The 22,873-nt window shown below is 42.3% G+C and overlaps 1 protein-coding gene across 1 annotated transcript in view; it reads left to right on the top strand.

Moving 5' to 3' along the window:
• The window catches only part of POLE (DNA polymerase epsilon, catalytic subunit), a 1,031,469-nt gene that overhangs the window by 322,518 nt on the left and 686,078 nt on the right, over window positions 1–22,873 (top strand). The window contains exons 24-25 of the mRNA XM_044069769.1: window positions 10,183–10,378; window positions 15,275–15,489. Coding sequence (XP_043925704.1) covers window positions 10,183–10,378; window positions 15,275–15,489 — 411 coding nt within the window. The remainder of the gene's footprint in view (window positions 1–10,182; window positions 10,379–15,274; window positions 15,490–22,873) is intronic.

Raw genomic sequence — 22,873 nt, 5'->3', positions numbered from 1 at the left:
AGACTGAGGAAAGCCGGTCATGCGCATTAGTACCCTGACGCACTGACGCAGTCTAAGGTAGCATAGACGACCGCCAGCCAGCCTTATACTCTGGGGGGCCGACTGGGACGCTGACTATACCCTATAGTCAGGACACATCTACATTTATGGTAGGTACAAAACTGTACTTTTTTTGGGAGCAGGATGAAGGGGGCCTGGGACAATTTTTTTCTCAACCAATTCTCTCTTCTCTGCCTAGTCCTTTATTCTTTGTAAAAAAATTGGTACTTAGAGTTGTCATTTGGAATACATAACAAGCTGTTCCAGTTCCCTAATAATGTAAGTATTATAAATGTAAGCAACTTCAAAATATGCACACATACCTCCTTCAAATATGTCAACATTTGGCTTGATCAGCCCCTTAACTTCCAAAGCTCATTAAAAAAAACATCCAAAATCAACTCCCCTCCTCTTCTGCGCCAATAAATCTCTCTCTACCTAACTTCCCCAGCTAGATCTGCCATAAGCAAAGGGAATCCTCACATCTCAACTTGACTACAGCCTTCTGATTATGACTGAAGCTTTGCAAACCTTTGCAGAAACAATCTGCTGCCATATCACTAACTCCCCTGCTCAGAAAGACCAGTGATTCAGCCTTGCCAAAGCCAGATGGCTTCCTATAAAGTAGAGAGCTGACCTCTTAATTGGACAGAAGCTCTTTAAACTGCTGCATCTGGAAGCATTCTCCCTATAGTGACCAAGCTTGTCAAGGAAAGAAAATATACAATCTATGGTACTACTCAGACTGCTTCCACCTAGAACTAAACAGCATTATGTAGAGAGCAAGCCTTCTCCTCCATACCTTCCTCACTTTGGCAGTTTCTCCCCATCCAAATAAAAGAAATGACCTTGTACTCCAAATCCAGACTAAAGTGAAAAAATACCTCCTGAAACAAGCCAAGCCTGCCTGCTTCCATAAGGGGTGTATCCCCTTATCATTTGACAACTACTTTGTTGGTGTCCTTTACTGCCCCTCTAACTCTTGCATTTCACATAGGTTTGGACTTAAATATAAATATTATGCATAGTGTTATATAAATTATTATAGCAATAACCCACGCCTGGGTTGCTTATTTTAAAGCTGTCTCACTATGTTAAACCCATTTAACATAGCGAGACAGGTTTAAAAAAAAAGCAACGGAGAAAGCAAGATTTCCGTTGCTTTTTACACACTGTGTCGCTATGTTAAAGGAGTTTAACACAGCAAGACAGCTTTAAAAAAAGCAACGGAGATCTCCGTTGCTTTTTGTAAACCTGTGTCGCTATGTTAAACTCTTTTAACATAGCGAGACAGTGTTTTAAAAAAAAGACTTATACTAATGGAAAAAGTCCGGGCGACCGGACCTTTTTCCATTAGTATAATCGATTATAACGCACGCTGGCCAATCAGCGTGCACGTTTTGGAATATTAATAGGGGGTCATGGTATAATAAAGCTTTGATGTAAACATTTGTACTGCATTCTGTCAGTTAAAAGTAACTCGTATTATTTTTTCTTATGATTTATTGTCAAGTGTTTTAATTACGTGGAATAAATGTATATACAGTATTTCTCTTTTTAATTTTTTTTTTTTTTTTGAGGTATCTGTTGTTATTTCACCATGGTGTTGTGTCTGCAACTGGTCAGTTTTGATCACAGTACTACCTCAGTAAACATAAAAAGAAAAAAATAAACTTTACCCATTGACACTTTGAGCCATCTGAGGTCAAGGAAATAAACTTAGGTGCCTTTAGAGTTACTTAGGTGCTTTTTATTCACTTAGACTGAAGATCACGGGAACATCTCCCTTATCTACTGTACACACATTAGTTGATAATTTACCAAACAAAAAAATAACGGTAGTACTGGCATCTTTCACCCCGTTAGCTATAAATTGTTCTGACAAAACTCAGTCCTCTTTAAGGCATCCGATAACTTTGGAAGTCATACCAGAATGCTGGAGGTCCACCTGTGCCTATTTTGCATTGATAATTTGTACAGATAATAAATACTGCTACTGTAACTGTATTGATCCTATTACTTTGAATAGCTTCTGTTATGGTGAGTGTATGTGTACAACTGTATATCTTTGATGTATATATGTTGGTGTTTGCTATGACTGAATAAGTTGTGAAGCAAGCTGCCTTATTTTTGTCGTAAATTGTTCATGTATGAAGTTGGGAGTTCTGCTGGGATGATGGTTTGTTATAATACCTTCCCCAACAACAACTCCTGGAGAGGGAAGGGCTGTACTTGTGTATGCCTGAGATCCAAATCTGACCTGTAGTGGCCTAAAAGGCGAGCACTGTAAAAAGAACAAAATCTCCGTAGAGAAGATGGGTCCAGGGCTGGGGTTAACCACCAACTTTAGGAGATCATGGCCAGTGGCTCCACTACTTGCACCCAACTGGTTCATTCATTTCATCTGGACAGGAACTGGAAATTTCCAGGCTAAGGAACTCTTTGCCAGTTTTATTCCTTTTGGGGAAACTTTCAGCCTATCCATTCCCCTTCGGTGGCAGGGAATGACTCAGTTTTGCTAGTCTGTCAGAGTGCCTATTCACTTGTGGGCCCCTTATTGACTTATCATAGCTGCCTGGTCAGGAGAGGAGGGGACGTGTATAATGCTACACTTGCCTGTTTTTCCCAACTCAGTATGTAGGTCCCTGTCTGATGTGGCTCAAGGCAACGCATCCACTACTTGGTATCACCAGTGATGCAGATCTAGCAGCATCCCCTCATGAGGATGAGTCGGCTGGTATTGGCCACTCAGGTTCATGCTGCCCTGTGTGGTCCAGCAAAAATACAGGTCATCCTGACTATAGTCAGGGCTTCATTCCTCCATGCCACAAGGCTGGGTGGTATAAGTATACATTTGACAATGGCAGAACAGGATTCTTAGATGAGGTTGTTCATAACTTTGTAGGTAGATTTAACGTGATAACAACATTCTGATTGTTTTTTCCTTATAGGAACAGATAAATGTAATTTAATTCCAGTTCTGGTTTGGAATAATAAGTGCAGGGACTTCTGACCAAAATATAAAGGAGGATATGGGAATTTGCAGTAGCTTGCTCAGAAAAACTGAAAGACTTTGAGATGGTTGCAGGCAGTGATGGGCATTATTTTCTCTGCTTAATGAAACATCTTTAGGATCACAATAACTAAGAAAGTACAGTTGTGTACACTTACCATAAATGTAGATGTTCGAGTGTATTCACTGTTGCAGTCATCACACTTGGGTTATCCCTGCCAGGGTAGTCCTCGGCCGGCCCGAATACCAGAGACTTAGTATTTCTGTGTCAGTTGCTGTCGCTTGAGGACTGACGTCAGGTCATCAGTAAGGCAGCCGACGCCATTACATCAGTTTTTCTTGCCCTAAACTGTCAGGAGCCCCCAAAGTAGGAGGCCAGGTTCTGGTGGAAGAACCCCACCAGTGGAAAAATAAATACCAATATGTCCCTTGTAATGAAAGGAGAACAACAAGGAAGAATGGTAATAAAAGGAGAAAGAGAATAAAAGGGGGATGGAGGGAGGGAAACCAGGACTGTAACAGTGAATACACTCGAACATCTACATTTATGGTAAGTGTACACAACTGTACTATGCTCTTAGTGTTTCACTGTTGCAGTCATCACATTTGGGTAGATTCCCAAAGTTGAGGAAATGGGTGGAGGCAGTCAAGGAAACTAGGTACTGGCCAACATGCCCTGCAAGACTGCAGAGGCAAACCCTGCCCTGGATTTGGAGAAGAGAGGCAGGTGGTAATGCATGGTAAAAGTGTGAACAGATGTCTGGGTGGCAGCCTCCAGGATGTCCCTGGTGGGGTCTCCTCTGAGGAAAGCTGCAGAGGTGGAGGCTGCTCTGGTGGACTGTGTCCTGACCAACTTGGAGGAAGACTTTCCATGCTGTTTGTAGCAGAAATGGATGCAGTGTGCTATCCATTTGGAAATGGTTTTGCTTGGAGATGTCTTTGCCTTCTGCCCCTGTAGCAAAGCTAACCAGCAATTTATCAGACTTTCTGAAGAATTTAGACCTGTCCAGATAGAATCTGAGCTATCTGTGCACATCTAGAGAGAGAAGAATCCTTTCCCACTTGTTCTGGGGATTAGGAAAGAAGGTGGGCAAATGAATGGATTGGTTGAGAGCCACACTGGACATCACCTTGGGCATGAAGGATGGGTTAGTTCTGAGGGATACCCTGTCTGCATGGAAGATGATGGATTCCACAAGCATGAGTGCTTGCAGCTCAGAGACTCTTCTGGCTGAAGTGATGACCTGAAGGAATGCTGTCTTCCAGGAGAGAAATTTTAGCTCTGCAGAAGAAGCTAGTTTGAAAGGGGGCAGGATGAGCTTTTCCAAGACAAAGTTAAAGTCCCAAGCTGGTGTTGGTGCCCTTCTGTGGGGCCTTAAGTTGCTAGCCCCTCTGAGGAACTGTGTGATCAAAGGGTGTGAGAAAAGGGGCTGCCCAGTGGGAAAATGAGCAGAAATAGCAGAGGCATTAATATTTATAGAGGAGAAAGAGAGACTACTGTGTAGTAGGTCAGCTAAGTAATCCAGGATGAGAGGGATGGAGGGCTGTGCCATATTGGCTCCCTTAGCCTGGATTCAGGTGCAGAACCTTTTCCATGTATCTGCATAAGACTTTCTGGTGCTAGGAAGTCTGGCCTCATGGATAACATCCAGAACCTGTTTACTGAGGGTGGCAGATTGGTTCGGGGTTAGGGAATAAGCCAAGCAGCCAAATTGAGTGTCTGCAATTGGGGATGCATGAATTCCCCTTCCCTCTGGGTCAGGAGGTTTGGAATCTGAGGAAGATGCCACGGAGGTAGTGGAGACAGGCTGCGTAGTAAGGGGTACCAGTGTTGCCGAGGCCAGTCTGGAGCTATAAGAATGGTCCTTGGTTTTTCCTCCCTTATTTTGAGCAGTACCCTAGGGATGAGAGGTAGGGGAAGGGAAGGCATAGACCGATAGATTGACCCAGGGGAAGGACAGGGCATCCACTTTCCAAGCCATGCAGTGATGCTCCCTGGTCCAGAATTTGCTGAGCTGATGGTTGGTGTGGGAGGCAAAGAGGTTGACCTTTGGGTTCCCCATTTCTGAGTTATTAGGGTGAAGATACTTCTGTTGAGTTGCCACTCGTGTGGGTACAGATGATTTCTGCTTAATTGGTCTGCCAGAGAGTTGAGCGAGCCTGGTAGGAATTGTGCTAACAAGTGTAGTTGCATGGAAGAGTCTGTGAGCCAAAGGGTCATGGCCAGCCTGCATAGAGGGTAGGAGTGTGAGTCCCTCCCTGCTTGTTGATGTACCACATCACAGTGGTGGTGTCTGTTTTGATCAGGAAAACCCCTGGAGAGAAAAGGGGTTTGAAAGCTATCAAGGGTGCTGCACAGCCATCATCTCTTTTTGATTGATGTGCAGAGGGATTTGCTCCTGCATGCACCTGCCGTCCAGGTGTGCACCCCAAGCGTAGTCTGATGTGTATATGGTGAGGGTCTTGGCGGGGGTGGGGTGGGGAGAAGGGCAGTCTCTTGTTGTGGGGGCATGCTGTTGCCCACTAAAGAAATTCCTTTCTGAGGCAAAGAATTATAGGTAGAAGAGTTTCTCGAGAGTGTTGACACCAAAGGCTCTTTAGATACCATTGAAGTTTCCTCATATGCAGTCTGGCATGTGGAATGAGTAGTATGCACGATGCCATGAAGCCCAGAGCTTGCAGGATCTTCCTTGCAGATAGCTGGGGCCTGGTGGCTAGTTGAGAGAAGTAGGCTGTCAGGAAAATTTGTTTCTCTGGTGTAAGGTATGCCATCTGGGATGCTGTGTCCAGACTTGCTCCCGGGAAGATTATCCTGTGGGTGGGCACCTGTTTGGATTTCTTTTCGTTGATTGTGTACCCTAGGGAGGTTAGTAGGGTCCTTTCCTGGCTGTTTGTTTGAATAAGGCAGTCGTCTAAGTACGGGTAAATTTGAACATTTTTTTGTCTGCAAAAGGCAATGGCCGGAGCCAGACATTTTGTGAAAACTCTGGGAGCAGTAGATAAGCCAAAGAGAAGTGCAGAGAACTGAAAGTGTTGAGATTCTGCCCTGAAGTGGAGATATTTCCTGCATGATTCTCTGATAGGAATGTGAAGGTAGGCCTCTCTCAGATCTAGGGTGGCTAGCCAAGCATCCTTGGTGAGCATTTTGAATTTTGGGATCATCAGGAAGGTGTTTAAAATGGATAGATTGAGGATGGGGTGCTCTTTTCTGGGCACCAGAAAAAGTCTGGAGTAGAAGCCTTGGCCTATCTGTTCTGCAGGAATGTGCTCTACTGCCCTTATAGAGAGCAGGGAAAGGATTTGCTTTTGAGCCTCTGCCCATTGATTTGGTGGTAGATCTGGGAACCCTTTTGAGGGTTGGAAGGGTGTGGAAGGAAAGTTTGTATCCCTGAGACACAATGTTCAGAACCCATTGGTCCTTAGTAATGGTGGCCCAGGTGCTTGAGTGAAAGGAGAGTTTTCCTCCTAGGGGTAAGTGAAGGTGGGGGGGGGGGTTGGAGGGGGTGAGTCATTGTGAGTTCTTACCATAAGGTGGTGGATTAGAAGTCCCTGGTTTTGAAGTGGAGGTAGTCCACTGCTTAGATCTCTGCATTCCTTGGGGCTGCTGTCTGGGGGAGGTCTGTTTCCACAGTGCTTGGAGGAACAATGCCTGTTGAACCTAGGGGGCTGGACCTGTAAGAAATCCTTAACTGTTAGCATAGATTTTACTTTTTCTTCCATCTTTAAGACCTCTTCTGCCTTAGTGCCAAATAAGCTATCTTTGTGCAAGGGGGCATCCATCAATTTAGATTTGGACAGGGTTGTTCTTTAAGCCATGCATGTCTTCTAATGACAGATCCAGTGACTGCTGCCCTGCAAGAAGCTTTTAGGGCATCAAAACCACAGTGCAAATTGTGTTTAGTTACTTGACTTGCAGAATGCATTAAGTCTTGTAAATCTTTAGATTCTGCCCAAGCAGGAAAGGAAGACATTTTTTGTTTAAGGAGTTCCAAGGTATGTTACTGGCATTTCAGCATATGGGACTGACAGTTTATTGCCCTGATAGCAAGAGTAGCTGGGGTGTATACTTTCTTACCCCATCTGTCCAATGCTCAGGAATCCCTGTCTGAGGGGGTTGGATTCTTAGCAGAGGTTGCTTTAATCCCTTTTGGCTCTTGAGCAATGGCTTCAGGGTCAGCTGTTGGATTTTTAAAAAGATATTTGTGTGCGTCAGGAACTCTATAGTACCTGTCTGGTTTTCTGGGAGCACGAGGTAGGACGTCAGGGGTCAAGCTGGATTCAAGGAAAACATCCTCCACAATATCCAGGAGTGGGGGGGATGGCCAAGGGTCTGTGTTGCGGAAGATCTAGGAATTCCCTGAGTCTCTCTCTAAACTGAGAGTAGTCTTGACTTTCCCATTGGAAATGCTCCCTTAAAGTATGCAGGGTTTCCCCAAAAGAAAAATCCTCTGGGAAAGAGGCTGAAGGAATGGAGTCCTCTGCATCAGAATCCTCATAAGTGGCGGGGGGTTGCATGTCTTCATAGTCAGATGCATCAGATTCATCTGACTCTTGTTCAGACAAAACTGCAGGGGACAGATCTCTTTTCCTTTTGGAGGGGGTAGCTTGGCTTCCCCTGATCAGCATGATAAGGTCGCCTGCCATTTTAAGCATTTGAGACTGAGGCAAGGTAACAGGCGCCTGAGAGTGGGTCATTGGTTTCTTGCTTTGGTTTGAATTCTGGGCCTAAGAAACTGTCGTTTTTGAAAGAACAGTAGTCGCGAAAGACGACTGTTTGTGTCACGATTCAGTAGTGCAAAGGACTTTCTTAAAGCCAGTGCCTGCTCAGCGGCTCCGGACCCATCCAAGGTAGAGACGACCACAGGATCCTTAGTCGAAGAAGAGTTTTGCAGCATACTGGACTCCGAAAGGGTCTCTGTAGCGGCCTGTGAATCAACAGAAGCGGGCATCAGGGGTTGTGAAAGCGTCTTACTGAGTACCGGAGGACTGACTACTAGCTTAATGGAAGTGTCATCAGTAAGTTTGGACCTGTGCGGTCTGTCTCTGTCTTTATCTTTACATTTTTTCAGATGATCTGCTGTCTGATGGCTTACTGAAGCCATATTGGAATTCAAGGACTGTAAATGAAAATATCTGGCCACAATAAGGGCCCCAATAATGGATAGTTCTGGCGTTGATCAAAGCACAAAAGTGACAACAGGGAACGTTGTGGTCTGGACCTAAACATGTGACACAGTAGGAGTGGAAGTCTCGGTGTGGTATTTTCTTTCCATAGTCGAGACAATTATTACCTTTTTCCGACATCGGTTAGTGCAAGAAAAAAGGATCCCCGAAGCGGTACTTAGCTTTAGAAGACTTCAACTTCAATTCGGAGATTAAAACTCAGGTAGCGGCCAACCGGCACTCGTGCAAACTGCTTCTGCTTTGGGTTCCATGGCAAGAAAGACTGATGTAATGGCGTCAGCTGCCTTACTTTATACGACTGATGACCTGACGTCAGTCCTCACGCGACAGCAACCGACGTAGAAATACTAATTCTCTGGTATTCGGGCCAGCCAAGGGCTACCCTGGCAGGGATAACCCAAATGTGATGACTGCAACAGTGAAACTCTAAGAACATTTAATGTTGCAGGTGTAGTTTGAAGCTGAATGATGTTGGACAGCTGGAGCTGGATTACTGTTGTATGTGTGATGGGAACAGGATGACTGAGGCCATTTATAAATGGGTGTAGGGTCACTGGAAGGATCTGTTGGAATAGAATCTCATGCACAGGTTATTGGCTGGATGCACATCTTGGAAAGTTGATAATGGAGTTGTGATCACAGCGATATTATTCGGTTATGATGCAGACTCAGTGGAGGTAATTGATAAAACGTCTGTAGTTGGAATGAAGCATAATTGTAAATTTGTGATGTTGCTTGCTGTAGGTAAATTGGCCAAGTCACACAAATGTCGAGTTACCATGTTATAGTAGCACAGAGGGATGAAATATTAACTATGGCCAAGTGACCCGCATTTTATTTAGCAGTCCGGGCACTTGACAGAGCTGGTAGTAAATGGGGGAAAGTGTGCCCTTCATTGGCTGGAGGATGTGTGCTGACAAGGGTAGATTTCTTGTCAATCTCTGGTGGGGCCTGGGAGTCTGGAGAGATTACCAGGCTGGGAGTGCAAGTAGGCTGAGGTGTGGCTGTAGTAAGATTTACAGAAGGCACATCATTTCAGTCCACACCTCATGGTCTGGCCAGTCTGCCAAGTAGAATGTCTGCACACTGGGAAGGGGCATAGCCTAGAAAAGCCCTGTCACCAGCATGTGTGACAGTGCTGTCTGCTAGGTCTATGCTGTGTGCCCCTTTTCCTGATTGCTCATGACTGTCTCAGTGGGGGGTGTTTCTGATAATGAAGTTAATTGTAACAACCACAATTAGTATGATGTCCTGAGTTGGGTTGCGAAAGGAATTTGTATGAGGAGGTGTTGATCAAATCATTGGGAATAGCAGAGCTAACCATTACAGGCAGGGGCGATGAAGTTAATAAAGTAGTTGAAGGTTATGTTTGATATTGGAATAGCACACCCTGTAACTAAAAGGATCAGAATTTTTGGGAACATTTTCATCAATATTTATTGCCAAAGGATCTATGAAACGGAGTTGAATATGTTAACCAGAGAATTTAGTGTCCTTTCAGTAATAAGTGGGCATTCAAGTACCAAGTGGATGGTCAAAAATGGTTTGCACTTCACATAAGGTTAAGAAAATGATTGAAATAACACTGGGAATGAAGCTAGCAATGTATTAGTGGAATGTGTGAGGACGCTGGAATGAAAGAGGCAACTATTTAGAAGGAGGAAGGACGTATCAGAGGAATATTACTTTAGTAGTAGTATTCATTTTTTATGTATTAACTTTATTTTGCTGTGTGTTTTATGTCAGTTTAATTTTCTAGTAATCTCTTTCTCTAAGGCCTTTTCTATTTAAAAATGCATAGGAAATAATTTAAATATAGTAAGTGTGAGAGATAGAATGGTGCTGTTGAAGCAGATTGGTGCTGTGTTGGGGACTGGAGGTTGTGGTTATTGAGTGTAATCCTGAGGGGAGAACAAAATAACTGAAAGATTTTGCACTTTTCACAGATATGCTGTGTTTAATGAAGATGGCTCCTTGGCAGAACTAAAGGGATTTGAAGTCAAACGACGTGGAGAATTGCAGTTAATTAAAATTTTCCAGTCCTCTGTATTTGAAGCATTTTTGAAAGGTACCACTCTGGAAGAGGTCTATGCTTCAGTAGCTAAAGTTGCAGACTACTGGCTTGATGTACTCTACAGCAAGGTAAGTGCACATAACATTATGTAGATTATGAATATGCTTGACGGACGTTATTCTGAACAAAGTGTGTTTTTGAGGCACTTCCATATAGTAAAATGACACCGATAAAAATGACATGGATGATCTTTAATTGGATAAAGATCTTTGATAGTTGGACGAAGCTGATTAACTTTGTCTTTGACAGTAAATTGATAGGGCAATGCTGAAAGCTTGAACTTTTCTCCTGTGGTGTTGAAGGGCATACAGCATGAGACCTACTGATGCACAACAGATATGTAAAGGGCTCAGCTTTGACCTTGGCATTAAAATTCACTGGACCATAGTTTTGAAATCTTAGCTACTTTGTACAGGCATTGATAGTCGTGACACCTTTGGTACAGCTTCCTTTTTGCCCAAGGAGCATTGCAGTAGGCTAAACCAGATGGAAATATGATGGATCCTTTCCAGATTAACTATGCTGCTTTGTATTGCAGCTGTTCTTTAACAGTTGATACAGATGGAAGCAGCCATGGCAGTCTGCTGCATAGAGGGTTGTGTGTAAAACCTCAAAGCAGTATAAGCATGACAAACACTCTATCCTGGTCGATTTCAGATGTAAACAGATTACATTAGATTGGTACTAAGCAGCCTGAGTGTTGAACCTTTCTTTGGGCATTCTGAACTAGCAGGTCCTGATTATTTTAGGATATTCCAGTAACCTGAAAGTGTGTGACAAGACTGATTAGAAAGCAACTTAGCCAGTAGCTCCATCCTGCATTGTTTAGTTGCTGCTGAAGGCTCTAGGGAATGCCATTCCAGCTCAGCCCATTTGTTTCTTTAGAGCTGAGCTCATTAACTACCTGTCTTGTTTTTACAAGCGCAATTCATATGGTTGCGAGTGTCTTTAGATCCACCTTTTAGAGAAAGTAGAGACAACAATAGAACATTGCCAGATTGAACAGTTAGTCTTATGCCTCCTGTTTTAAGGTTCTTACCATGATGCCAAGGCTTCCATTGCCTCATATTGTTTCAGTCATCAGGGCAATAGTTGAGGGACTCTATGATTTAAGTACAGACTCTCCAGCGATTCAGACAGATACTGCTTTTTCATTTTCTTCTCACTGAAAATATTTTTAGTAATTATGAGAGGACTTTGGTTCTTTCCTGTGTAAAGTTTTTCTTGTACTTTTTAAAGTGCTGTGTGCATTCTGAAGATTTTTTTTAGCTGAATAAAGTTTTCTTTAACTCATGAATTTTTTTTATTTTAGTTTCCAATTTATTTTGATTTGCTAGCATAGTTGGGCCAAATCTTTTTGAAAATTACCAGCATTACAGTGTGTTTACCGCTTTCCACCTTTATTGATGTAGGTATGTGGCCAAAAAATGGCGATCAGAATTAAAGCTTTAGTTCAGAACTGCCATAATGGGCTTATTGGCTGTCCTTTGAGTCAGCTGAGTTGAGGAAATGAAATTATCCTTATCAAAGAAGGAGATGCTATGGAGGCTATTTGCTCGAAAATTATAGAATGATGAGATCATTTTTGGAATTTTCTACTCAAGGACTGTAGACAGTCTTTATGATTAGCGCAGTAGCATTCCGTTTATAACCAGTCCATGAAAAAAGCATTTAAAGGGCTTTCTTCAATGATTTCACTGATGAGACCTAGCACCAAGGTGTTAATGAACTTTTCTCATAGCAAAAAGATTGGTTTTCTACAACTAGAGAATAAGTGGTACCCATTTGGTCACCTTTGTTTCCCTTGGTTCTGATACTTTTATTACCCTGCAGGCTTCAGAGGGTATTGAATACTTGGAAGTTTCTAAATCATTTTGATGAAATGAACTGGAGTTGCACACCGTTTGAAGACCATTGGAGACTACATTGCCCCCCCCACTGGTTACATATTCCTCATATCTTCTGTGTGTGTGTGTGTGTGTGTGGGGGGGGGGCTTTCACCCCCCCAACTTATGATCAGTTCCAGGACCATAAAATTTGCAAAGCAGGGCACACCCCTCCCCCTGACTGTCACAAAATTTATGTTGTGTTTTAGTATGACAGTGAATTTCTAGTCAACAATCCTAATTGTTCTCTTGGTGGATATGCCCAGATTAAATGCACCCCAGTAGCCCCTGGATTAGGCCCTCCAGATGTTATTTGAATGCTTATTAGTAAGATTTTCAGAAGCTGCTTTCTGCTCAACTGAAAAAAAACAAAAGCACCAAAGTCAGGATTGCATTAAGTGGTTTGTTCAAGAAATTCGTACATTTCATGCTTGAATTCAAGTTAGCCAAACCACTGGTTGACCACATTATTTCTTGCCCCATGTGGATGTATTTTTCCCTTATATGAGGGTGAGAACTAGTTGTCAAATGGCAGTCATCCAGACAGTTCTGAGATTTTTTTCTAATGCTAGCCTGACCCCCAACCCTTAGAAACTGAGATGTGCCTACTAAAATGAGAGCTTTCTGTTTTGTTCTGAAGCATAAGCATGCTTTCATGCAAGTGCGTACTTGTTACTTGGCAGACCCTAGAACCCATCCCCATTCCATGTACTATTTGTTGTCATGGTTGTTAATGAGTGGCTAGCACTAGCTATAGAATACAGTTCCCCTTTGGGATGTACTTCGCCAGACATTCAAATATCTGGAAAGAGCCCAGAGGTTCCCAAAACAGAGGACCACAGACTTAGTTGCCAGCAAAGACTTGAAACATTCTCTGTTTCCTGTGTCATAGGGGGTGCCACTGAGAAGACCTATGCATTTCCTTTCAAGTAGTCAAGGGATCCAGTCCTCCAGGATGTCTTGTATTTTCCCAAATCACGTGATTCCACAAATACCAGAACAAGGAATCTCTACCTGCTTCAGCAGATTAGTAGAACAAGGTGGAGAAATAGATCCATTACTCAGCATCTCCCTCTTCTCTGAAACAGACTCCCCTTGCTAATAAAGCAGTGTGAGATGATTTATCTTCCTTCACAATAGGGACCTGGATTGTTGGGTAGGTATTTTTAAATTAACCCTTGGTTTGATTGGCCTAGCCCTTCTTGAGAGGTACAATACAGGCTCAGTGGTCTTGAACTTCCTGTACTTTCTAATGTATCTGTTCCTGGTAATAGAATTTGCACTTGTATGACTTTGGTAATAGTCACCTTATGTTTAATCTGCTATAGTGCATAGTCTGTTCACTTTAACAGCAGTTGTGCTACCATGGAGTTTAGTATATTTAACTAAAAGGTTGTAGGGGGATAACCAGATAAGCTGAAGACTGCAAAAGGTGGTTAGGTTCGCCAAAATGCACATCTGGGTGCAGTAGTAGTAGTAGTAATCCCGCCTTCAGTGTCAGTAAGCATAGCACCATGAGAACTGCAACATTTGACTGCAGCCCGTAATGCAAAACCCCACAAAGTGAAAATGCCTTCTGGACTATTAACCCTGACTTTGTGGTTTTAAAAGCCCTGCATCAAGGTCTTTAACTGTTAAATTTCATGTGATCTTTGTTTTCTGAAAACCAAGTTGCTGCCTTTGTTCTATTTAAAGTTGAATTAAGCCATTTTACTTGCGTGTGTGACTGGACCTAAAAATGTAAGATATCAGTTTGTGGAACATCAAAGTGCTAGTGAATAATTTTCTGTGTACTAAAGTTCCTAGCAAACTACTGCTGTTAGTTTAAAGAACTTTGTAATGTAACTGGAAAAAGTTTGCATTGTCATTTGCTTCTGAAATGAATGTTTTATTGTGTTTTAAAACCAACCTCTCTTCTTTGTGCTGAATAAAAGCTAAGGTGCTTAGAAGTACAATTTCCTGTCTAAAGTGCATCCAGATCAGTACTAGTTTGCTAGACTGAGTGTATAAGTTCTTTCAAGGTAGCCAAGCAAGAAAACTTGGGCAGCAAATACGTCCTTTCTGGTTTGAAAGGAAAAACTTGATGCATGCTTTCTTCCGTATTCCTCTTTCCTCAAACATTCTGCTGAATGTTTGAGGAAGGACAAGGCAAATCTACTATTGTAGTTCCATTGTGTGTGAGGCAACCTTAATTCTGCTTACTCAAACTGAAGTGTATGTTGGAGGTAGGGGGTCTTTTGTACTAACAACCATCTGTATCCCGCTAACCCATCAAGAGGGAGGAGTGATGCATCCAAATATTAGGAGTCTCAAATTAGTCCCCAATTTCATCATTTCCTACCTACCTACCTTCAACCCATGACTGGGGCAGCTTTTGACTTTAGGAACAGTGCAAGTTAATCTGCCATGCAGTCCAGAACAGGCACTTAAGGTCTAGTTCTGTTTTTAAGAAAAAAAAAAAAACTAAAGATGGCATGGGCTGCTGACTTTTTTTTTTCCTAAATGTTGCTTAACTGACATTCTTGGTGCAAAGATGGGACCAGCCTGGTCTGGGAATGCTGAATTTTTTTTAAATCAAGACTGGTAGTACATATCTGCTTGTGGCTAATTTCCAGCTATGATGAATGGTACGGGAGCAGTGATTTCTGTATTTAAACATCTACTGCTGTGCTGCTGAGTTTATCACGTGGCTGTACTTTTGGGTTCAGTATGTCTCTCAGTGGCAGGAGTAGTTGTGTATGTAATGATACAGAGTAGGATTCCTCTCTGGGAATAATTATTAGTCCGTGTTTTAGTTTCTGGTAGCTACTTTTGTAGGAAGTGTGTCTGGGATGGTATATATGCCTGAATTTATAAACAAGCAGTTGAAGCATACCACTGCCACATTGCATGACTAAGATTTGAAATGCTGCTAATCAGATTGAACTTTAGTTGTAGCTGTCTGGAAACAGTTTGTGTTGACTTTGGTTATTTTTAGATGATTTGATGTTAATGTGCTTTTGTTACCTTTTTGAACTTCATAATGTTATCACATTTCTTTTCTTCAGAAATAGTCACAAGTATTCCCTTCTGTTTAAGGCTGCTAACATGCCAGATTCTGAACTGTTTGAGTTGATCTCAGAAAATCGATCAATGTCTCGTAAGCTTGAGGATTATGGAGAGCAGAAATCTACGTCAATCAGTACAGCAAAACGTTTGGCTGAGTTTCTTGGTGACCAGATGGTGAAGGATGCTGGGCTTAGCTGTCGATATGTAATTTCCAAGAAACCTGAGGGATCACCAGTTACTGAACGGTAAATTTACCACACATCTCTTTGAAGTTACTAGTTTTCATAGCACAAAACAGGTTTGTGTGAGCGTGTGTATGTATGTAGCAGTTTCTTGCATCATCTAAGAACCTTTTCTGTATTTATAGCACTGAATTGCAAAGAACTTCTACTGGCAGTAAATGCAGTTAACAGCATCACAGTCTTTGCTAGTGTATGATCACAGTTTGTTATGCTTTCCTCAAAAACGTCAGTGTCAAGAATGTTATTAGACTTGATCACCAACAGTTGGGCTTCATCGTGGGTAAGTCCTGTATATCTAATCTGGTAAACTTCTTTGAAAGGGTTACAGAGGCTGTAGTTAGTGACCATGTAATGCACATGGTGTGTCTTGATCTGGCCAAGGTCTTCAATACGATTCCAAATGCTGGCATTATACAAAAGCTAAATGCTTTAAAAACTGATCCATATGTGGAGAATCATTGAAGCCTTGCTGTTAAGGTGCCAGTAGAATAAACTATTTTATTGGAAATCTTGATCATTATTGATATGTAATGTACAGCTGAAATGCATGTGTAATTCTGACATTCTTCCAAGGGGAATTGCATTTTAGTAAGAAGCATGCAGCCGCACACTTGTTTGTATACCTACTGTTTGACTGTAGCCTGTATGCAAGATGCAAATCGTACAACTTTCTGCAAAAATTGGAAAGCAGAAGTATGCATTGTTTTGCAGGAGTTTTTAGTTGAGATACAAGGTGCACTTCCACTAACTACTTTATGCAACATTCACCTTGTCTGTATAAGCTCCACACTTTCTCATAAGGTTATGCTGTAATCCACAGTATTGCTTTTATGCTTCTCTGTTTGCATTGACTGTACAGATAACTGGGAAGCAAGCTGAATGTAATTTAAAAATGTGGATTAGCCAAGGTAAATAGCTCCAGGTCCATTCTTAGGGTACCTTGGTAGTCCAGAAGATTTTTGTTCCCATTCTAAGGCCTCAGCAGTCAGGCTGTGCTTTTGCTACCATTTTCAAAATAAGGGTGCCAGCATCCATCCTGGGGGTGGGGTTGGGGGTGTCTGTTAGAGTAAGTCAGGCATCCCTTTTGGCCTCTCTGAAGTGATGCATTGTATGGTGACATGGATGTCTTCTACCTGTGTGGTTTACAATTTAATTTAATTTAGCAGTGTTTCATCATTTTTGCTTGGAATGTAATTTGAATTCACCCTTAGCTTCAGCTTACTACTGTTCGTATCCTGCTTTGACTAATGTTCTAATTTCTTTGCTAGCCTAACACAGATCTCTCAAGCAGATCTCTTTTCATCTCCCTCTTCCCTCTCAGTAGCTGTTTAGAGATACTTCAGACGTGATGGGGAGCAGCTTTTGGCCCCCTAAATGTGCAGGGTGTGTGGTTGCCTCACCTACAGAAAGAGCACATCATTGTCAAAAAGATGAGAGCTTTTCTGCTGGCTCTTCAAGCTTTTCATCCACTTTTCTCCCTGGGACCTCTCGAGGTGTTTACAGACCATACCACAGTGATATGGTATGTAAAATGGGGGGGGTGCAAGGTCTGATCTTCTTTGCCCGTTGGCACTCTTGGTGTGCGAACTTGCTATTCGGTATCAAGTGACTCTTCAGGCCGTTTACATTTCCTCAGGTCAGTATGTTGTGGCAGACACTCTGAGGAGGTCCTTGACTCAATCCCATGAATCGATGCTTCACAGAGATGTTTCTGGACATTGTCCACCAGTGGGGTACTCCTCAAGCAGATCGTTTTGCCTCCCCTCTCAACAGAGAACTTCTCTTTTTTTTGTGCCAGAGTCCCAGGTCCTCTGGTTTGGAAGATGGACACCCTATCTTTTTCTTGGAAAGGGATATTTCTTAACACTTTTCCCTCCCCTTCCACTCATTCCAATATTCAACAGGATGCTCCCAAAATCTTGTTGGTGACTCCCTTTTGGTTGAGACAGCATTGGTTCCCTCTTCCGGATTTAGCCAAGGTCAGTCATCAGAGGTTACCTCACAGGGTGAACCTACTCACACAAGACAAGGTATCTCTCATCCATCCCCACCTGTCCACTCTTCAGCTGACAATATGGGTGGTAGGATTTTGATTCCACATACACGCCTTTTTTCTGAGGGTGTGCTTAGGGTCCTGCAGGAGGCCAGGAAAACCTAGTACTAGGAAATCCTACTTATCCAAATGGAAGAAGTGTTTTGTTTTGGTGTCTTTCTCGTAACCTGGATCCACTTTCTGTGGATGTTCCTTTGGTTTTCTCTTATCTGTGTGAATTGCTCAATGCTGGGTTGACTTATTCCTCTGTTACGGCACACTTATCAGCTACCTCTGCTTGTTTGTGTGTTTATCTCCTCCTTTAGCTTCTGGATTTGAGGCTAAACAATTCCTTAAAGGCGTCCATCTTAGGCCTCCCAGAAAGCCTGTTCCTCCTCCCTGGGATCTTAATTTTGTTTTGGAAAAATTGGCTCGGGCTCCTCTTGAGCCTGAAGCTTCAGCTTCCCTGCAGCATTGCTCTTGGAAGACTATACTTTTGTTAGCCCTTACTTCTGCCAGATGGGTATCTGAGCTTCAAGCCATTATTGGTTGTCTTCCTTTTTTGGTGCTTCATAAGGACAGGATGTCTTTGAGTACTAATCCTTCTTTTATGCCAAAGATGGTGAATGAACTGTGCTTGAATCAGTCTGTTCATTTCCCCACTTTTTTCCCTTCTCCGCAATCTGCCAGTGAGAAGGTGCTGCACACATTGGGTGTATATAGACAACTCAGATTTTATTTGGAAAAGACTAAGACTATTAGGAAATCTGATCAGCTTTTTATTTTTTTTTCATTCTAGGTCCTTCGAATTAGTTGTGTCCAAGCAGACAATTTATTTTTGGATTTCTAAAGGTATTTCTTTTTGCTCTTCCATGGTAAGAACCTTCCTTCTGTTAAGGCTCATTCTACTAGAGCTGTGGCTTCTTCTGGTGCATTTTTCAAGGGTTTGGATACTAACTCTATTCTTGAGGCAGCCACCTGGACTTCTGTGCATACCTTTACCAAGCACTACAAGTTGGATGGAATTTCCAGAGCTAGAGCTGGTTTTGCTAGGGGCATCCTTTATAGCTTTCTATAGAGCACTGCTGGTCCTTCCTCCTCCCTTTCTTCTTCCTGAGCTTTGGCACTCTCCCTGTTGTAATGGATACTGCAACATTGAAATGGAAGAACATAGTATGGTTGTGTAAAATCTTACCATAATGGTAGATGTCCTCTTCACTGTTGCAGTATTCACTCCCTCCCTCTGCCCCCTCATTCCTTTCTTTTCTGGATGTACTGGTTACCTCTCTTCCTTGGACTGGCATTCCTACTGGGGTTCTTGTTTCTAAGGATGGTATGTTCGGACGCTACCTTTATTCCCTATGCTACCTTAAAGCAACCTAAAGATTTTGTTATACTGGCTGGACATCAGACTGCCCTTAGTAGGGGGATCCCTATTATAATGAATACTGCAACAGTGAAGTGAAGGACAGCTATAGTTATGGTAAGATTTTAAACATCTGTACTTATAACTGTTCTGCCTTCCAGAATAATTACAGAACTTCTTGCTGTTCTACCTAAAAATAAATGAATCATTTAAGTGGAGACTGTTTCTTCATGGGGACCAATCTGTTTTCCTTCTGAAGGTTGTCAGGTTTCTTAAATCAGGCTGAATTCTCACTATTTAGCCTTTCCTCCAAAGGCTTTTAATAAGAATTGAATGACTGTCACTATTCATGTGAGCAGTGAGCTCCATTCCTATTCTGAGAGCAAGAAGTTTTCACAAAACAGGCCAGTTAATTTCCTTTGCTGTAAGTAAGAGAAATCTGTAGCCAGATTAAATGGCTCTTAGACTGTCTTCTGCCACCAGGAAGCCCAGTGTTTTGTAATACAAATGGCATCCTTTGAGAGAATGCTGATGTTTATTTTCATTTATCGAGTGCTTAAAATTTGGGTAGGATATATTGGGAATGTTCTAGTTCTTTGTCAGTTAAGTACCATGAAACCCAATTACAAATGAAGGTTGAACAGACCCACAGGTATGCATGTGACAGTGAAAGTTGAATGTTTCTTTGAAATCTAGCATGGTCTTTGGTAAAACAAATGACTCTTTTTACATAAACTACTTTGTTTGAATTGGGAATAATTAATGTGCTGGGGTGCCAGTTCCATTGGCATAGAATGATAAAGCCAAGGCTGTGATCCATGTGACCCAGATTTGTTAATGGCTTTTGGTGTCTATTGGTGATGATATGAGGAGTATGGAAGGAGGGTGTGGAGCATGGACAATCATTGACACCCTCCTCCTGAGGAAGGGGTAGTGATACAAGGATGACCTTGGGTCAGGTGTTTTCCACAATGCCACATATGTGATGGCCTTTATTGCTGGTGTATGGAAGTATCCACTGGCATGGTAAAATGCATAATGATATCAATGGTGTCATGGGTCACATGACTGCCACCTAGGGAAGGAGTAGGGCTGAAATTTTATGCCATCATTGGATGCTGGTGAAGGGCACAAGCTTCCCCATATGGCTGCATAGATCGTGGTTCCCTTGGATAGCTGTCCCCTCCATGTGGGGACATACCTAGTACGGTAGAAGAGATGGGCTCAGTTTCCGTTGTAGGGAGGATTGATGGTTAATAGGCACAGGGGTAAAAAGCATAGAGAAGAAAACTGCGTTGGGCTGAGAGCTGTCCCACATGAGAAGGTACAAGGTAACTCTGCCCTTAAGAAATTGGTTTGGTTAGTTGGTCATCTTTTTGTGCTAGCAGCTTAGTGAAGCAGATTCCATTTCTACTTTTACAGTCAAGTTTATTGTAATGTTGCCCCATAATTTTATGAAGATTCATTTGAACAGTCTCCAGAATAACCTAATATTGACACCTCATTTGAAGGATGGCAACTTGCTCCATGACCTGCACAGCCATGTTAGCTTTTGAATATGAACCAATGCAATCTGTCTAAAATGGCTACTGTGGCAAATTTGCACGTACTGGAAGATGGTACATTATGCATTTTGGAAATGCTTTGAGTATTAATAAGCAATTACTCAATTGGTGTTATTAAACCATTTAGTAGAATTAGACTCTTGGGATCTGCTGAGGGCCTGCAGGTACTGGAGCATATTCAGTTGATAATATGATCATGGATTATGATTATTAGGCTAGTGGCTCCAAGAGGCTTTTTAAAGTCTAGCCATATATCCCTATATATAAGGGGCATATTGTTGTGTTTAGATGGCAATGTGTTTGTAAGCTGCCTCTGTCCATTGAGGGATAGATACGAGTCCAGGGTTAAAGCTTTGATTTTCCCATCCATTGTTCCAGGTTACATTTGTATACAGTGAGGAAAAAAGCTCTGTCCCTACTTTAAAACAGGCCTCCCATCCAAGTAAAGTTGTCTGAGAGACGCATTTATTCCTTCAACATGTTCTTCTGTTACAAACAAGGTTTAGGTCCTTGGATTGGGTATTTGTAATGCTGCTAGACTTGTTCATGTGCAGCAAGTCCCTCAATATTGGATCAGATGACACCTCATAAGCCAGGCACAGACAACTTAGTAGTCTATAGGCAGCTGAGCATAAAGATGAGGCTTTGGATGCAGTCTGAATATTCCTTTTGGTTTGCGCCTTGTATTGTTTTTGTAAGGAATTTCGGCGGGCGTTCCAGTTGCTGCGTATGCCTGGTAAGGTACTGCCAATAGGAGCATTGTACTCTGATATAATGAGGGCTGAGCCCATCTCATCCACTGTACTGGGTCAACCCCACCTGGTGGTGAGAGCTGTCCATGGAGGCCACCATTTGAGCAACCATGTGGGGAAGCTTGTGCCTTTCTCCAGAATTTAATGAGGCCATACATAAAGTATCAGCACAATATAGAATAATTTCCTTACAACAGTAGACACATAGAGGTCAAAGGCCAAGTCACTGTCTACATATATTCCCAAGTCCTTAACTACTTGGTCTACTCTTAGGGATGTATAGTCTATGGGATAATTCTCCAGGGAGGCCAACTTTCCAAAACATATACTGTTAAGCATTTTTTGGCATTCATTTTTGGACCAGGGCTTTGGCTCCAGTTTTTAGTTTGTGACGAACCCTCTGCAGATGTTAGTGTATTTAAGGGAACTCTGTTGTGCTGCACTTGCATTCATCTTCAAAGTTGGTCAACCAGAGGCCTTTAATATTAGCTTTAACTTTTGAAAAATAGATGTCTGTAAGGACTGACCCTATCACCGAGCCCTGAGAGAGACTGCTGGTGACTGGCTTTTTATATGGAGGTAGAGTCTGCTATCTTGACTTTCTGTGTTCAGTCTGTGAGCCAACTGGCTATTCAGCAGGTGACAAGTGTATTTCTGAGCTTTTTTAGATTTGAGCTCGGTTATACAGTGTTTTTGCATTAGAAGATTAGGTTGGCACTCGAGGATACATTGGTCTCTTCTGAGCTTGGAATTGCTGTAATAACCTCTGTTTTGTGTATTTTGTGTGTGTGTGTGTGTGTGTGGTTGTTTGTTTTTTTGTGTGTTTGAGTGTGTTTTTGTGTGTGTGATTGGCCAGTGAGCTGCTTTGATTGTTTAGTGATGTCAGTATTCAAAATTAGATGATGCAGGAATGTCTGTTTGGAGGAAGACTGTCAGTAAATAACTCCTGATGTTCTTCATAGTATTTACTGTTGCATTCCTCACATTTAGGATTTTCTACCAGCAGCTAACTTGTGTCTGGCCTGACTTCCAAAATTGTATCCTTCACCAAGTCTTTGGCTGATGCCCCCCCCCACTAAAGGCATTATTATGTTAGTGGTATTAAGGGTGCATCTGCTGATGCTATCTTCAGATTTTCCCATGGAATGTGTAGCTGCATGTTACTTGTAAGGCGTAGTCCTCTTGACAACCTACTTCAGAAACATATCAGGATAAGTACCCCAACAGGGATTTCTTTTCTCTTTTTATATATATTGTTATAGTATTTTTTGGGCTAATGTCTGATTCTGAATCTAGTTCAAAAGAATTTGCAGGTAAGGTTAGACTGGTAGACTTATTGAGGAATTTCTTTATCACGCAGAGTGTATGTCCTGCCTCAGGCCAAAGCATGAACTGGGCTTTGTCTGCCTTGTGTTTCATTTATCCAGGGGAGAATCTGTCATAGAAAAAGATGTCTCCAGAAGTTTGCTTCCAAAAAAAGAGACATGAATGTTTTTGTATTTTGTGACTGTGTCCAGCAGAACTAGTGGGAGGCTTCTCTCCAGGAAAAAAAATGTTGAGAAAAAAAAAATTAGGCACTATGGACATTTTTTTTATGACTTTGGTTGAGTCTGGCAGCCCTGAATGCAGAATAGAAGCTTTCACAGCCCCAGTCGCAGAGTTGGTTTCAGTC

The sequence above is a fragment of the Protopterus annectens genome, chromosome 4.part0, assembly GCF_019279795.1.
Source record: "Protopterus annectens isolate FY-2018-M chromosome 4.part0, PAN1.0, whole genome shotgun sequence".
NCBI lineage: Eukaryota > Metazoa > Chordata > Ceratodontiformes > Protopteridae > Protopterus > Protopterus annectens.
This window is presented reverse-complemented; position numbering and strand designations above follow the sequence as displayed.